The sequence below is a fragment of the Canis lupus genome, chromosome 5 (assembly GCF_011100685.1).
Source record: "Canis lupus familiaris isolate Mischka breed German Shepherd chromosome 5, alternate assembly UU_Cfam_GSD_1.0, whole genome shotgun sequence".
Classification (NCBI taxonomy): Eukaryota; Metazoa; Chordata; class Mammalia; order Carnivora; family Canidae; genus Canis; species Canis lupus.
In genome coordinates this window covers 59,425,458-59,443,028 of record NC_049226.1, presented here as the reverse complement: position 1 = coordinate 59,443,028, position 17,571 = coordinate 59,425,458, and the positions used below count along the sequence as shown (strand labels likewise).

Here is a 17,571-nt window from a genome sequence, read left to right as displayed (position 1 = left end):
AGAGTGTGAGTCTATGTGCCTCCCTGTCATATATGCACATGTGTGTACATGCAGGTGTGGCTGAGTGTGGGGTCTGCATGTCGGTGCGTGTGTGAGTGTGTCTGCGTGTGAGCTCCCTCCTCATTCTGCACTGAGCCCCACGTGCCTGGGCCGCCTCTTCTCTGGTGGGTACTTAGGCACGTGCCATTCCCTGCCTGTCATCTGGATGTTGAAAGGAAGAAACTTGTATTAATGAACGCTAATTACCGAAAAGGACTAATCCCCAAATAAAAAGGGCCCAGTTTTTTAATCAGAATGAAAGTGCTTTGCTGCAGAAATTAGGAATCGCTCATTATGCTAATGCCTCTGCACTGAGTTTCTGCCGGTGTGCAATTTCTCTGCACAGCCAACCAAGCCCCGTGCAGGGACCCAGGCCACTGTCACCACACACAGAAATTTAGGTCAGTGTGAAACATCCCCATGCACATGGTAAGCACAGCTCCAGGGCGACCACAGGTGGCTCAGTGAGGATGGATGATTTAGACCCTCTGGTTCTCTCGCCACTCTGCACATTTGGATGGGAGTCCAGCTCCCAGGGAACTAACACTCCTTCAAACAAGAGAGATGCCTCAGTCCAGAAGGCCCCACCAAGGCCCACCAGGCCCTATCAGGCCCCGCCAGTTATCACTAGGCCTCACCAGCTACCACCAGGCCCCACCAGGTCCCACCAGGTCCTACCAAGCACCACCAAGTCCCACCAGGCACCACCAGATCCCACCAGGCCCTACCAGCTATCATCAGGGACCACCAACTACCACTAGAACCCACTAGAACCACCAGGCATCACCAGGTCCCACCAGGTCCCACCAGACCTCACTAGGCTCCACCAGACCTCACCATGCCCCACCAGATCCCACCAGGTCCCACCAGGTCCCCCAGGTCCCACCAGACACCACCAGGCCCCATAAGGCTCCACCAGGTATTACTTGGCCCCACCAGGCCCCTCACACCCCACCAGGCCCTGCTTGGCCCCACCAGACAGGCTGAATGAAGAGCAGCCACAGGCGAACCTGTGTGCCGTCGGTACTTGGAGAAATATCGCCCCAGGAAATGAAACCCGCCGCACCTCAGCCTGTGCCTGCTTGCCTGCCCCAGCATAACTTCACACACAGGATATTTCTGTCATTTTTCACCAATCATGAGCTGTAATTGGTTACCATAGAAACCCCCTCATTTCCACACCGCCTGGCTGTTATGCAGAAAAACCAACCGATGGCAAGAGCAGGGAGAGCTTGCTTTGTTTCTCTTCGAGTCCGGCTTCTTCCTTCTTAAAGTGCTGGACTTGTCAGAGAGAGACTATTAGGAGGGCGGGTGGACGAGTGGGGACAGAGCCTCGTCCTCACTGTCAGCGTTGGGGACAGAGAGAGCCCCTCCCTAGGGAGGCCAGGTCTCTCTAGGGGAGCCGAAGGTCCCAAGCCCTCTGCTCTGTCACCAGAAGTGGCAGCCCATGTCAGTCTGGACCTTCATGCTCCAGAGATACACACAGGGCATCCTGGCATCAGGGGATACAGTCCCATGTGCAAGGACCCCATGGGGGGCAATGCGGGCCCTCTCTCTCCATCCTTCCAGCTGGCCCAGACCCGGCACCGCTCTGCCCTCTGACCCAGTCCAGCACACCCTAGGAAGGCGCTGGGGTGCTGTCTGCCACTCCCATGGTGGTGGAGGACCCCTCCCAGGTGTAGTAGTGAGGCCCTGAGGCTGCCAGCACCACCACTAGCCGTCAGACCTGCCATGGGACACACCAGGGAGGCCAGGCCACAGGGTAGACAGAGCGGATGCCAGCTCCCCCAAAGCTCAGGGGCATCCACACGCCCCTTGAGGACATGCCCCCTCATCACACCCATGGGGACGGTCACAGCACAAAGACAGGTCCAAGTGTTGCCAAGGATGTGAGGAGATAGGGATGTAAAATGGTGTAGCTGCTACGCAAAACAGCTCAGCAGTTGCTCCAAGACATAGTTACCAGTTGCGCCAGCATTTCCACTCTTGGGAATAAACAAAAGTCCACACAAAAAGGTGTGCATGAATGTTCACGGCAGCAGTAGTCACAAGAGTGGAAAGTAGAAACAACCCAAGTGGCCCTCAAGTGGATGGACAAAGAAAACGTGATCTGTCCCTACAGGGGAACATTCTTTAGCCTCATAAAGGAAGCAAGCACCAACACATGCTTCAACATGGCTGGAGCTTGAACACATTACATGGTGTAAAAGAAGCCGATTATGTCAGGTTCCACATCCTTTGAGTGTCCACGCTTATGAAATGCCCAGAATTGGTGAATCCGTAGACAACTGCACAGTATGAAGGGGGGTGAACTTAGGGTATGAAGATTGTAGCTCAAGAAGGGGATGCATGCAAGGGTGGACCGGCCTGGGGTGGGTTGCAGGGTGTCTAGCTCCTGGCACAGGTGCAGGCACAGGCAGGTGGGAGGAGGGAAAGGGTACCCAGGCTGCAGCCAGCATCTGAGCTGCCAGCAAAGTGCAGAGAGGGTGCCCTAGAGACCTTTCAGGCTTGTGTGCAGTGCTCACGGGGGCTTGGGCTCGTCCGAGTGTCTGGCCCTTTGGCCCTCAGCCCGCGTGGGGCAGCATCCTGGCCCAGCTGTGAAGAGTGAGCACCCCCACCCTCACCCAGCCACGTCCACATAGGGGCTGCGGCACCATCCCCCTTATTTTCTGGTTCATGGCTTTCTTGCTTCTCCCCCTTTTAAATTTTTATTGAAATCTTTTTTCCCCCTAAGAACACTTCCCTATGATTCAGTGGATTGAGACTGAATTCGCTACCTTCTATTTTCTTCACAGAAGAAAACTGCGGTCAATTAGGGGAGAGAAAGACTTCTTTTCCACTTATGGTCACACGGTTCCCCAGGGGGCTCGCAGGGAAATGCTTCCTGCAAGCGGCTGGCTCCCACATGCGAGGGGCCCGGGCCAGTGAGACTCGGCAGGGCCAGGAGCTCCTGCGAGCCCTGGAATCTGGCCACGGGGATGACGGCACGGCCCCCTAGTCCCAGTGCCGCACCACCAAGGAACACCCCTGCCCCCACAGCGTCCGCTCTTGAGCTCATCATCAGCTGGCCTGGGACACAAGCCACAGTGTGCATAACTGTTGGATGGAGAAGCTGGTTCCCGATGGTTTGGGATGGTGACTTCCTTAGATGTGTCCCATCCCATCTCCTCAGGCTAGGAATCAGGTGAGTTTTGAAGAGTTACGAAGAGCGGGTGTCCCCCAAAGCCGTGTGCTGTGCTTAGTGACCTGCTTCCCAAAATTAGCACGAGAAAAGGGGAGGGAAGTCACTTTTCAGTGGAGACACCTGGCAAGCAGGACCTTGGCCAGTGTCAAGGTCACATCCGTGGTGGTGAGTCATGTTGACAGCAGGCGCTCCTGACGTGACGTGACAGGGAGGACATGGCACCTCCTCCCGAAACCCGTCACCCAGTCTCACCACGAGAAAACCGCCAGACAAGTGCGGATGGAGGCACATTCGGCAACATCCCTGACCAGTCCTCCTCGAAACTGCCAAGGTCATCAAGAACTAGGTGAGTCTGAGAAACTGTCAGCACCAAGACTGAGCCTCAGGAGACGTGACGCCTACGCGTCATGTGGTGCCCTGAGCGCAATCCTGGAAGACGAAAAGAAGTCAGAGAAAAACCGGGGAAATCCAGACGAAGTGAGGGATTTCACGAATGGTCACGAGCGGTGTTTTTCCCTAGTTAGGACAGACACACCGTGGTGATGTGAGATGTTAACCCGACAGCGGCCTGGGGGCGGAGAACGCAGGATTTCTATCTGCTTTTCTTTTCAAAAATGTTTTTAATTTCTGTATATGTAAAACTATTATGAAATAAAGAGTTTATGTGAGCAAACACACCCACAGAAGTGGGGGGGGGCGGATCAGGAGGCGTCAGGACAAGGGGGTCATGCTGAGGGGTGAAGGTGGACTCACCACGGGCTCCCCGGGGACCCTGGGTCCCGGGTGAAGGGACGTCCACCTGCAGGGATGGCCTGGGTGGGGGGCACCCACAAGGAACACAGCCTCATCACCGTGTCTCCTCCTGGTGGGACGTGTGCTTTCCATCAGGTAGAGAAACGTGGCTTTAGGTGAAAGGGAAAACCCTGGTGTCTGGTGTGGAAGAGACCCAGTGACCCCTTGGTCCCCCGCCCCCCGTTGCTCCAACTTCTCTGGCACAAAGACCCACACAGAAGGGGCCAGCAGGCTGCCTCCTCTCTCCCCACCACACGCTCCGGAGGCTTTCACCCGCGTCCCCGGCTGCCAACGGGACGTGTGGCGTCTCCTGCTAGATTTCAGGAGCAGAAACCGCTCCCCACTCGGGGCAGGACACCCCAGCCTTGGCCCAGGAAGGGAGCAGACACACATTCACACTGTCTTCTAGAAGGCAGTCGCTGGTCCCATTTTCCTAATGAGAGAGAAAGGGAGCCGTGACTCACCTGAATGATTCCCCAGCCTGTCGTCATTAGTGTCCTGTTAGAGCCACCCCTCGCTTGCTTTACCCTGTGACTTACTATGATTACAAGCATCCCTCTCTTTCAGGAGAGGTGCTCTGGTTGCCTATAGGCTTTCATCTTCGGTGGCCCCATGGATGTCAGGCACACACGTGATACTTGATCCACGGGGAAGGAGCCGTGTAGGAGCCATTCATTCGCGTGGGATAGAAACCTCCAGAATGACAAGAAGTTTTTGGCTACTTGCCTGCTGCAGGGCAAGGGGGCCTGGGGCGGGATTCTGGGGTCTCTTAGCACCCTCCCCTGCTGGAGTAGGTCCCAGCCCTGGGTCAGGTTCCTGGGGTGGCCCAGGGATGTGTGTCCTGCCCTCACAGGGGCAGCCAAGGGCTAGCACCCTGCAGAGAAGGTACTCGCAGGCAAGTGGCCTTCTCCGGGGATCATTACAGGGCAAGGGTGAGAGGACTCTGAGCATGTCCCAAATGTGTGTCCACTAGCTGCTCTACTGGTCTTTCCGCTGTACCCAAATCACAGGAAGTCCTGGCTGGAAGCAACAAAGACAGTCTCTGCTTCAGCCCACCCCAAAGTTGGGCATCTCAGCCCCCTCGTGCTTGGGAACCGAGCGGGTCTGCCCACCTCAGGAAAGTGTTTCGGGTCACGCTCGTGTGAGAAGCAGTGGACAGGCCAATGCAACGCCAGTTTCTTGACAAAGCCAGTTCTCTTGAAGTGTCTGTGGATGGGCGTTCTACGGGCACCATGCTACCGAACCCCTGTCCCATCCCAAACACTCCAAACACTCAGTACTCACATGATGACAGCACGAGACCCACCAATGAAGGGGCCTGCTCGGGGTCACAGAGAGCTGGCGTCAGACCCAGACCCCAAGTCTAGGACTCAGGGACGTAAGGTCCCAACAAGCCCAGACCTGTGGGACTAGAGACATGCTAAGAAAAGTAAAGGGAACAAAACCTTCGTGACCTGTGGCCTTTGGGAGCTCCACCTTCTTGGACCCTATTTGCATGGTGGCTCCGCCCAGAGGGGAGGTCTGGGGTGGGCCCTGGGCCCTGGCAGGTGCTACTCCACAACCCCTGCCAACCTCTGGCAGCAGCCAGGGCCTTGCAGTCCCAAGGAATTGCCTCACATGCTCCTGAAAATGATAACCCCTGGCACCTCTGCAGTGCCCTGTGGTTCATGAAATGCATTTTATGTGTCAGTGACGTTCCCCTGGGAGTGACTTTACCCCGGGGGGACATTCAGCAATGTCTGGAGATGTTTTTGGTTGCCAGCATCCAAGGGTGCTACTGGCATTTAGTGAGAGCCCTGGGATGCTAAGAACACCTTATAGGGGATAGGACAGCCCCCTGTGTCCATAGGGCCAAGGTCAAAAAGCCCTATTGCCATGTTCCATTTGTCACCCCCCCAGGGCCTGATGACAGGGGTATGAGCATCTTTATCCCAAGAGTAAAGAGGCTCAGAGATGACCCACCCACTCAGGCTCCAGAAGGAGCAGGAGATGGTGGAGACACAGGGGCTCAGAGCCTGCTGCCCGGCTTCCATCCTGGCACTGCAATATGCTGGCCGCGTGAGCTTGGGCAATTCACGCGACCTCCCTGTGCCTCAGTTTCCCCAAACCTCAGGTGTCCCAGGATCCCATGGTGAATCCTTTAGGCTTAGCTCCTCATGAGCACTCACAGGCATCGGCACAACCCCTCCACTTCCCCTGAGGCCATCAGGGATGCCAAGGGGCCCTCTGCCCTCCCCAGGAGCTCTGGAGCAGAGCGTCTGCAGGACTCGGAGGTACGGGGGATGTTCTCGACAGCCTTCGCAGGTGCCTGAAGGAGACTGAAGGATAGCAACGCGCTGGCGTTCTGGTTGCCTGGGCAACGTGCCCGCAAGCATTCCGGAGGAGTGAAGTGGTGACAAGCAGTGGGTGGGTAGCACCGTGGGTGGGAATGTTCTCTCCCCAGGAGTGGGGAGCAGGGCTTCTGCGAGTCTGATACACAGCCCTGCTGCTGCGGCCAGGTCCCCAGTGCCCTCCACTCTGCTGGGACAACAGGCAGGCCATCCAGGACTAGTATGTCCCCTCGGCTCAGCTCCTCTCCCTCCTACATCATGCCTGTGTCCTCTCTGGGCAGCACTTTGGATGTGGCCAGCACCTGCCCCAGCAGCTGGGCAGTCTCTCCAGGTACCCTGCGCCATACCTCCCATGCTTCCTCTGCAGGTGGGGACAAAGATCTAGACAGGCCCCCAGCCCAAGCTGGCCCATCCCAGGAGACACGTCATATCCCTCTGGGCAAAAGAACACACTTGGCAAAGCCACAGAGTAAGAGGAGCTGGACCAGAATCCCGCTGCCTGGTAACATGAATCCCCACACTGAAGTCAGTGCAGAATGAGGAAGCTCAGAAGGACCCTGGAAAGCCAAAGGCAGTTCTGCAAAGCCCAGCACATGTTCTCAGCCTGGGCCTCATGTGAGAATCACTTGGTTGGGGAGAGGGTTGTTACAAAAGGCTGAGACCCAGGCCCCACTGTGGCCCCACTAACCAGCCTCTTTGGGGGAGAAGTCCAGCTTCTGTCCTGTCTTCAGAAGCTCCCCTGGGCATCCAGGACTAAGAGCCCAGGGCACAGTCCATCCCCACCTGGACCCAGTTCAGTACAACTTTAACGAGACAGAGGATAGGGTGGTAGGGAAGCAGGGATGCTGGGGCATGCCTGGTACTGGGTGACCCCTCAGAACAGGGCTCTGGGCAGAGCACAGGCACACAGCGGTCCCTTCCCCCATGTCACATCTCCTTCAGGAACTGGCTCATGGGCAAGTTCTCATGCAATCCTGCAAAAAGACCCAGTGCACAAACGCACACTTACAGAAATCTAGACTAAAGAGAGAGGAGCTCAGGGAGAGAGGATGGCACCGCGCACTGAACCATAGCCCACGCGGGCTGAGCAGCGGCTCCACACCGGGCACGGGGCTCAGAGCCCTGCACGGCTGGCTCCGGGAACCCTGGGGGAAGGGCTGTTACTCTCATCTTTCACAAGAAAGAGAAGCACAAAAATAGCAGCTGTGTGTTCTCTGGAAAGAAGTCTCTCGACACAACGGAAAGCATGGAGGAGGCAGGCACAGAGCCGCGGGAGGGGTGCTGGCAGCACGCGCTCCTCCAAGGCTCCAGGTGTTGAACCGTCATCCCTCTTACACTGCGAAGTACGCATCCCAGTTGCTCACGCGCGGCTCCTGGGGATACACACTCACTGCCCGTGATCTCAGCCCTGACACGGGGACTCACAGGGACGAATGCCCGGCTTCCAAAGCACCCCCCGAAGGCCTTCTACCTTTTGGTTCTGTTGCCATCATGACATTGGCGTGTACAAGAATCACTGCATTCAACGTGTGTCGAAGCCACCCAAGGATGGTGGAAGACAGGGACAGAGTCGCTGCTTCTCAGAACAATAAAAGCAGACCCATCATGGGCTCCACGGGTTTCCCAGATTGGCGGAGCGGGGAGGACGGTGGCGGTGGCGGTGGCGGTGTGGAGGGCTTGGTGGGGACAGGAGAGCGAGCCGCCTGAGGGAAGCCCTGTGGCCAGGGCCACGGGGGCCGAAAGCCCAACTTCACAGCCAGCTTACCAACCACAGGGGCAGGGACCTGTCCAGATACCGTCTCCCAAGGTGGTCACGTGCTCATCTTGTTCAGGGGGATAGGATGATGACCAGAGCTCAGCAAAGCTCTTAGCAGAGGGCCTGGGACTGGCTGAGGCTGGGACCTGGGGCTGGGGGCGGGCAGATGACCTTGGAGGTCCTTCTGCATCTGTGATGTGCAGATTTCATACCTTCCACCGTCCAAGCAGACTCAGTGCACCTGCGGGAGCCCCGAGGTCCACAGCCCACCACACATACTTCACCATCCTCGGCCCTTTGCACCCAGGCATAAATGAGACTGAGGGAAACGGGCCCTGGCAGGCGATCAAGGGACTCATTCAGTGGCTGTTGCAGGGTGCAGGGCCTGTGGTGGGGAGGGGGCAGTCAGGGCTCCTCTGTGGCCCACCTGACGTCCCACCTTTGATCCACGATTAGGGAAAAAATGCAGTGGTAACTTGGAGATGAGCTGGACTTGCCAGAAGTGCATGAATCATCCATGCAAATCCCCCAATGTAGGTCACGGCTCCATCTCATCTCCAGCCACAGAAAGTCCCCATGTCCCCGTCAGGAGAGGCTGCAACAAGGAGAGAAGCCCTGCTCGCCCCACCCCGATGCCCTGCCTGTGCCCAACCTGCAGATGGTAGGCACCTAACACAAGTGGGTCTAACACAAGCCCCCACAAAGGGGCTGTAGGCGAGGCCATGGGAATGCTGCCCCAGGGAAGTGCCCACCCCGAGCATCGGCCACAGCCCCAGGACAGCCCACCCGGGCAGCTCCCACTTACCCACCCACGGCCCTAGAGACGCAGCCCCTCTCCCTGTCATCAATGAGATGTAAGTGGGCTTGCCTAGGGCCACCCCTGGTGCACGGCACCCTGGGCACCCTCTGCGGCTGCCTGCCCCATCTTGCCCCAGGCCTGGGTGCAGAGTGAGGCGAGGACAAGCTTCCAGACGGTTTCACAGTCACAGGGAGCTGGAAGGAGCTCTGCCTGACTCAGACATCTCTGCTGCAGCCACCATCAAAGGGTCCCCAGGCTCTGAACACAAACGGTGACAGGCACTCACGAGCTCTAGAGAGCAACACTGAGCAAGTGCGGGGCAGTGTCTCAGAAGAGCCTGCGTGTGAACCAAAGACCACATCCGGGGGGCTTCTGCTTCCCAGTCTTGCTGTGTCCTGTGGGGGACACAGGACTAATCCGATCCCTGAGCAGCACTCCTACATCCTTGTGGTGGCATATACCCCAACACACACACACAGACGCACAGACACACCAGACACACAGACATGCACACATTCACACACATGCTTGTACATGGATAAGCCAGGAATGCACACATACGTCCAGAGAGAGAGACACACACACATGCACTTGTACATGCAAACACATGCATACGTTCACACACAAAGTTGTTCGTGGATAAGCCAGGCACACGCACACACACCCTGACACACATGCGCACACACACTTGTGCACACACAAACACGTGCACACATTCACACACAAGCTTGTACACAGATAAGCCAGGGACACACACATTCACCCAGAGATACACATAACACATGCACGTACACACACAGACATGTGCACACATTCATACCCATGCTTGCACAAGAATAAGCCAGGCATGCACACATACGCTCAGAGACACACATAACACATACACTTATACATGCAGACACATGCACATACACACGTTCTTGTTCACAGATAAGCCAGGCATGCACACACACACCCAGAGACACACACACATTTGCACACACACAGACATGTGCTAACATTCACACACATGCTTGCACAAGGTTAAGCCAGGCACACACACCTACACCCAGAGACAGACACACCACACACATACACTTGCACATGCAGACACATGCACACTCACACACAAGGCACACACAGAAACATACACACACATGCACACACATTCCCATCCACCCCTTTCTGGTTCCCTCTCCTGCAGCGGAGCTGAGAAACCCCACTGTCCTGGCCACCTCCACCAGGCAAACGCCGTGTTGCCTGAGTCTCCCGCTGGAGTGTCCGGAGCTTGGCTGCAAACACGGCTTGGCACAAAGCTAATGTGACAGCCACCGCTGGCGTGGGGACAAAACACTGTCATTTGGGGAAATTCTTCCCAAAAGAACCCAGTGGAGCCAAGCCAGCTGGGTCAGAGCTTCCAGTTCTTCCTGACGAGGTCATCCCATCCTGACACTGTCCCAAGGAACAGGTGTCACAGGAGTTCTTGCTGGAATGTCTTGCTGGGGGCATGAGAGCTTTCCCAGGAAGGCCCAGGGCTTCTGGGCAGCTGTGACTTGAAAGGGGAAGAATGTCTCTGTTTTCTGGGAAGGCCAAGTCCCCAGTGCGGGGCTCTGATGGACCAAGGGCCAACCAGGCCTCTGTCCCTATCCCCATCCCAAAGCACGTGGCTTCAAGCTCTGGCTGGTGCTGTGCGAAGTCCCTGACCACCTGCCAGTTACTTCCAAGAGGGGCTCAGTTGCAGACACATGGCATCATCCTCTCATGAGAGGGTTTCAAATGATTCTCCGGAAAGTTCTCCACCTCGTGCCCCAGCATGGATGGCCGCAGGCTACTGACAAGTTCCTTGGAACCACAGTTCTCTCTTGTGGCATCAATAACAAGCAGGCCTGAGTCTGTATCTTCTCACATGCATGCATCTGAGCTCCGCACTCCAAAGAGAGTTTCCGTCACAGGCGGGGCAGGAATGGTCATTCCCGCTGTACAGACGGGGACACTGACAGGGATAAGTGGAGGGATATGGGGATATGAGGGGCAGAGCTAGGACCTAAGTCTGCTTGGTCTCCCTGTCACCCACACCACCCTCCACCATCTTGGGGGCTGCTCCCCGGCACAGAAATCAATGATCCTCAGTTGTCATTGAACATCATTCACCAGGAACACAAGACCCAACGCTGGTCCCTGGGTGCCAAGGTGAGAGCTCCGTGCCCCTCCCTGAGGACAACCCACACTGATTTTTATGGGAGTGGGGAGGACGAAGTGAAACTGCCACCTGTGGACCTGCTATGCACGAGCTGGGCCCTCAGGGAACACTGCCCTGGTGTGAAGAATACACCCCAACGCTGGAGCCCAGAGATGTCCTGTCGTCTGTCACAGTGGGACTCTGGGTAAGATCTTCTGGAAAGGGCCTGCTTCCACACTCCCCGGGGAGTCTGGAGCCCTCGGCTTGCCACCACACCCCGCTCTATGCACACTGTCAGGGTGACCTATGACCGCTGAGTTTCAAACTCAGTGGGCCTGACCCCTGGCAGTGCCGACAACACCTGCCCACTGCCTCTCACCACGGGCTGTCTTCTCTCGGGGTCTCTCAGGTCCCCGAGGCCCTGTTGTGGGCTGAGGTCTGTCCCTCCAAAATTTATATGTTGAAGTCCTAACCCCGGGACGTCAGAACGGGTCAGTACTTAGAGATCGGGTCTTTAAAAAGGTGATTAAGGGATCCCTGGGTGGCGCAGCGGTTTGGCGCCAGCCTTTGGCCCAGGGCGCGATCCTGGAGACCCGGGATCGAATCCCACGTCGGGCTCCCGGTGCATAGAGCTTGCTTCTCCCTCTGCCTATGTCTCTGCCTCTCTCTCTTTCTCTCTGTGTGACTATCATAAATAAATAAAAATTAAAAAAATAAAAATAAAAAGGTGATTAAGTTAAAATGAAGTCATTAGGGTGGATTGTAATCCAACGGGACTGCCGTTCCTATAAAAAGAGGTGATCCAGACACAGACATGCCTGGAGGGGCCACTCCATGAAGACACGAAGAGAAAACAGCCGTCTACACACCACAGAGAGAGGCTCAGAGGGAACCAGCCCTGCCAACACCTCGACCTCAGACTTCCAGCTTCCAGGACCGGGACAAACTAACTTCTGTTGGGTGGTGGGAGCCGGCCCATGCGGGCACCTTCCCTCCCCTGCTGCTTCTGCCTCAGTTCCCCCTGGGGGTGGTCGGGGCTGCCGTCCGCTCGCCATCCCCGCCCGGGCATGCGGGGGTCACTCGCAAACACGGTCCCACCTCCTAGGTCTGCAGTCGTCTGGCTGCCCCAGGCTAACCGCCCTCCGGGCCAGCCCTGCAGAACCCTACATGGCCTCTGAGAACCTCTGCTCACCGCACAACGGAGCCCCCATCAGCGCGCTCAGATGGCAGCATAGCCCGAAATCTAAAGCCAGCAGATCCCACCTTTCCCTCCTCGTCCTGAAAGCACACGTTCAGCAAGTCCCATCCATCCCTCCCTCCCATGCAGGGATTCTCAGCCTCTGCACTCGCACCTCTGGGTGGGATCTGTCTGCCTTGGGGGCTGTCCTGCGCACTGCCTCCACCCACAAGATGCTAACAGCTCCCTTCTCCCCCCAAGTGTGTCTAGACATTGGCACACCTCCCCCAGGAAGCGCCCTGCCCCTCCCTGGACACCCTCCAGCCCCCAACACCCCCCTCACCACCTCCAGGAAACCCCCTACTCTTCTCTGACTGCCCTCCACCTCCTATGGGGTTTCCTCTGATGCCCAGAGTCCATCCCGACTAGTATCTGCCTGTGACACCCCATTAGGTGGGTCTCTGCATCCTGCAGCATCAAGGTTCCCTCAGAAGCTTTCTCCCCATAAAATAAGAGAGGAACCTGGCCTCAGGCCTGTGGTGGGGAGACAGGACACAGAAAACTAAATTGCAGCCTGAGGTGGGAGCTTATTAAGTTTGATTATTATTTAATATTAATTACACTTTAATACAACCGTTAACTGTGCTTCATAATTTTAATTTTCATCCAATTATTCTACAACCATTGATTAAGCAACGACAACGACGGTCTCTGGGGATCTAGGAGCAAGGGAGTGATGTCCTCACCCTCTCTAACCCCATGTGCAGCTCAGGCTCACAAATGTGCCCTCAGCAATCATTTATGGAGGGAGAGAATGAGTGAATGCATGCATGAATGAATGAATGCAAGTCAGGAGCATGCAGTTCACTTGGGGAAAACAGGCGCTTTGGGTAACAAACGACCCAGAGGCAGATCAGTCAACGTTCTGGGGTGGATTCAGCTCTGTGTGGGCAATCCTGGAGGGCAGCTCAGAGGCAGTGATGGGTCTCAAGTGTAAGTTTATGAGGGAGGACACGTTAGAGCTGAAGGAACCCAGGCTTGATTTGCGGGGGCCACTTCGGGAGGCCAACAGTGGTCAGGAGAGCCTCAGAAGAGGGCAGGCAGCAGGAAGTACCAACACCCATCTCTGGGGACACTGGGTGGCCCCTCAGAAGTCACAGAGGTCACTGCTGGCACAGGAACAGGGACCACTCCCATGGTCACGAGCTGCATCGGTCCCCACAGCAAGCAATGATGGAATGACACCCTGCCTCCTGTGCCTCAGCCTCCCCATCTGAACACAGAGAGAGGCGAACTTCGGAGAACACGCAGGAAAACGGGAGCCAGGGCTCCAGACCCAGGCTCTCAGGCCCCAGAGCCCAGGCTCGCCACTGCTCCACATTCTGTGTCATCAACATGAAGGGATGTGTCTGGAAAATGATCCCAAGGGAGCTGAGCAACCGTGAAGCCTCGCAGTCCCCGTGACTAGACCCGGTGGGTGGAGGAGGGGGGTTCAGCTGCTCCTCTCCTGACCAGGAACCCCCTTCCACGTGCCATCACCCACCTCATGAATCACACCGACACCATTTCTCTCTGGTGGATCCTGCCCATCGCCCCAAATATGGGTTTGGGGCCAGAGGGAGGGAAAAGCTGAGAGAGGCATGTGGAGGAGGGCAGAGGGCCATGGCACGGGCAGTAGAGAGACACGCCAAGGCCCCCCCGACAGCCCTCTTCCCAGACACGAAGGTGCAGGCGGGACCTAAGGGCAAGGAGGAGCCTCCATCTCCTCACCTGTAGATGGGGTATCTGGGGGCCCCAGGGGCCCCTCCTGTGGTTGTCCCCCCAGACAGTCTTCACACCCAGTCTCAAAGCACTTGCCCATGGCTCTCTCCCTGCTGTGAGCACCTGGTCATCTCCTCCTCGTGCCTGGATTCCTCCTCCCACACCCGATCCCGGTGCCCAGAGTGAGCTAGCTGACTGCTCTGACCCCCCAGCCAGTGCTCACGTCTGTGGGGGTGTCTGCAGAGGACCAGCTAACCCCAGCATTTCCTGGGCTCCCATTGGAGCTGGAGCCTGAAACCCCACAGCCCACCTTTCTCTCTGGACACCCCCTTGGCTAGCCCAGCACGCAGGTCTAGGAATTTCCCCGAGATCTGTGTGTCTGGCACTCCCAGAGCAGGTGGGCAGCAGAGGGTCAAGGGGGCACATCCTCCATCCACCCCCAGCACTGGTCCCCCGACCGACCAGCAGCACAGAGCACCCCATCCACGGCCTTGCAGGAGCCAAGGCCTGCTGCCCAGCCCTGGACCAAGGGGGCTGGTCTGCAAGGCCCTCGCCTGGATTGAGAAGGCTGGGGGAGGGACCGGGGCTTTGAGAACACTGGACACGCTGCAGCCCGGGTGTGCCCCCTTAATAGGAACAGGGTCATGCAGAATGGAGATGGCCCTTCTACCAGAAACGGCTGGGAGCGTCCCACAAGTGCCATTTCTCCGTGTAGACCAGGAGGCAGGGGCAGCTGTGGAGGCTCTCCATGGGCCCATCCATGAATGGACTAGAATACTACGCAGACTGGATTAAAGGAAACAAAGCCAAGGGAGGACCCAGACGCCTGTCGGGGCCCGATAAATGGGAAGGGGCCCTGTCCCTCTCCACTGGGACAGCATCTGTCCCCAGCAGGCCCCAAGGTGAGTGAGGACAGAATCTGTGATGTCCTCTCCCTCTTGGGCCTCCCCAGGGCTCCTGGGGCAGCTCCTGGATTTGGATCCACAAAGGACAAGAGGACCACTGACTGCCACTCCACCTGCTTCTGTCTCTAAAACAGGAGCTAATGCAAAGATCTGGACCCCCCGGGCACCTCCGCAGACCCCACCCAGCATCCCAGACCGCAGCTACTGATGGTAGCAGAGTGAGCAGCCCTGGCTAGGGGACAAGGCAGGGCCCAGCGGGCTGATGTCATGCCCTCCTGTGGGATCCAGCTGGGGGCAGCGCCCCAGAGGAAGTTTTCTGGAACGGGCAGTGGTGAGGCCCCACCCTTGACCCGATCTTGTCCAGGGAAGGGACTGAATCTTACTGGTCTCTGTCACAGAGCAGGAAATACATCCATCGATTTGCCAGGGGTACACGGGGTGCACGGGGTACTACACGTGCCCAGAGCTGGTGAGGTTCTGTGCTACAACTGGGGCAGCCATGAAATCAGGGAGGACACAGAGCCAGACAGGGTGGGAACGCCTCCTGTCCTTGGAAGGGAAGAAAGAACCACCCTCTTCCCTGACCTGTCCCCTCCAGGGGCTTCTGTCCTCTGGGCTCGTGTGCTTCCCACCAGCCCACTTCCCCACCGCTCCGTGTGTCCACAGCCAGCCTCACGTGTGCCGAGCACTCAACAGTGTGGACATTCCCTCTGCTCTGGATGTCAGAGCCCAGTCGTGTTTTGTGGGCTGGGGAGCCGATGTCAGAGGCCCAGCATCTCACCTGGGAGCTCCCCCCACAAAGGAGCTGAAACCAAGCCCTCGGGTCCCCGGGACCCCAGTCCCCAACTCCTCCCGGCTCCCAAGGGCACCACTTCCAGGGGGGATCCATGGGAGGCTGTGCCCACGCCAGGGCCCAGCCCAGAGTCGCAGAACTGGAGGCTCAGCCGGGGAGCCCCTCTCCTGTGTGCAAGATTCCACCAGGACCCCTCCCCCTTCTGCATGGAGAGCAGTCCTGGCTCTGCCACCCCCCAGGTCCCGGTGGCTCTGCAGACCCCCACACTCGCCGTTCCACTCGGAGACGCGTATGGTGGTATATCCAGCTGCTTGTCTGGTTGTTGCCCGGGCAGCCCTCCGGCAAGGGACAACCATTTGGCCACCCTAGTCAGTTGAATTCTTCCCGGGGTCTGTTCTGATTTCTCAGTAACCCTGTCCTGTTTGGGAGCAAAGGATGTGGGTGTGTCACTCTCTCTTCTCACTCGCAGGACTTGTTCGGGATGGCCTGGCTCCTCTAGGCGATCTTAGGAACACTCCACAGGAAATAGTGTCCCAACCACCACCAGCGTGCCTGCTGGGCCCGGAGCTCTCGCCACCCCGCGCTCAGGGTAACATAGGAGGGGGACCCACTGTCCCCACCCTATGGCCAGGACAGCCTCTCAGACTCTGGGGGGGCCAGCACCCCACACGGTGTGTGCCCTGCTCCCTGTCCTTGGTCCCTGGGGGCGCGGGGCCTGGGTCTCCGCGTGGGTGTGACTCCAGTGCGAGGGTAACTCACAGCCTGGGAGCCGAGCAGTGAGCATCATCCAGGCCCTTGTTTTCAGAATTCTATTTTTAACTTAATCACTTGTTTGTTTTTAAGCAAGAAGCTACACCTTGAGTGTTTTCACTAAATAAGTCTGTGTTTGCCGGTCGATCAGTGTATTTAAATTCCTCCCGGGATGCATTTCAGGCCAGGACTCCCCCTGTCCCCCATCTCCCTGTGTCCCTCTCTGTTCCCATGTCCCCATTCCCCCCATGTCCCCCTCTGTCCCCGTCACCCTCTGTCCCCCACTGCCCCATCCCCATGTCCCCCTTGTCCCCCTCTGTCTCTGTCCCCCATGTCCCACTGTGTCCCCATGTCCCTCCCTGTCCTCTGTGTCCCCCTCTGTCCTGCTGTTCCCCATGTTCCCCTCTGTCCCTCTGTCCTCCTCTGTCTCTCTCTCCCTCCTCTCTCTTCTCCCCTTTCCCTGTCTCTCCCCTCTTTGGGGTCAGTCTGCCAATCCCCTAATATATATATTAGTAGCCATCAGGCCTGCCCGTGCCGGATACCTTCGGGCCCTGGGGTAAAATACACCCACGGGCCTGGTTGGTGACTATAAGTTGGTACCATGCTGACCAAGGCCCGGGGCAGCCCGAGACATCCTTACAGCCCCACCAGGTGATGGAGGAACATCTCCTTGGGGACAGAGTGACCAGGTACATGGGGGAGCCAGGCTTCAGCCAGGCCAGCCTCCTCCCAGCCTGCACACATGTGTGGTCAAGTTGAGTTCATGTCCACACTCACCATGGCTCAGCCAATACCCTGGGCCACACACCACCCTCTCCAAACCCACAGCCACCTTCATGGGGCTCACAAGGTCACACTCTGGCTCCAACAGAGCCTAGCCCCGAATTCCTCTCCCTGTCCTGGCTACCTGCTCCTGCATCCCCTGGCCTTGACATAAATGTCCTTTCTTCTGAATGCCCTCCTGTCACCCCAGAAAAGGCTGGGCCCCTGAGAAATGTTCTCCTAGGTGCACCCCCTCATCAACAGCTACTTAGAGCTGCAATCCTTCCCTCAGCTGGTGGCCCCAACATTCTGAGTCTCTATTCTGTTGGCCTCCCCAGGACCTCACCCAACACCCACACACAGAG

General features: G+C 57.4%; 1 protein-coding gene across 3 annotated transcripts in view; it reads right to left on the bottom strand.

Annotated features, from left to right (window-relative positions):
- AJAP1 (adherens junctions associated protein 1) overlaps nt 1–17,571 on the bottom strand; it is a 123,114-nt gene that overhangs the window by 69,661 nt on the left and 35,882 nt on the right. For 2 of the 3 annotated variants that reach the window (XM_038537759.1, XM_038537760.1), the window contains exon 1: nt 6,184–6,324. The exons of the other annotated variant lie outside the window; for it this stretch is intronic. In XM_038537759.1, coding sequence (XP_038393687.1) covers nt 6,184–6,221 — 38 coding nt within the window. In that variant the 5' untranslated portion in view covers nt 6,222–6,324. Of the gene's footprint in view, nt 1–6,183; nt 6,325–17,571 lie in introns of those variants that run through there. 3 annotated transcript variants of the gene reach the window in all.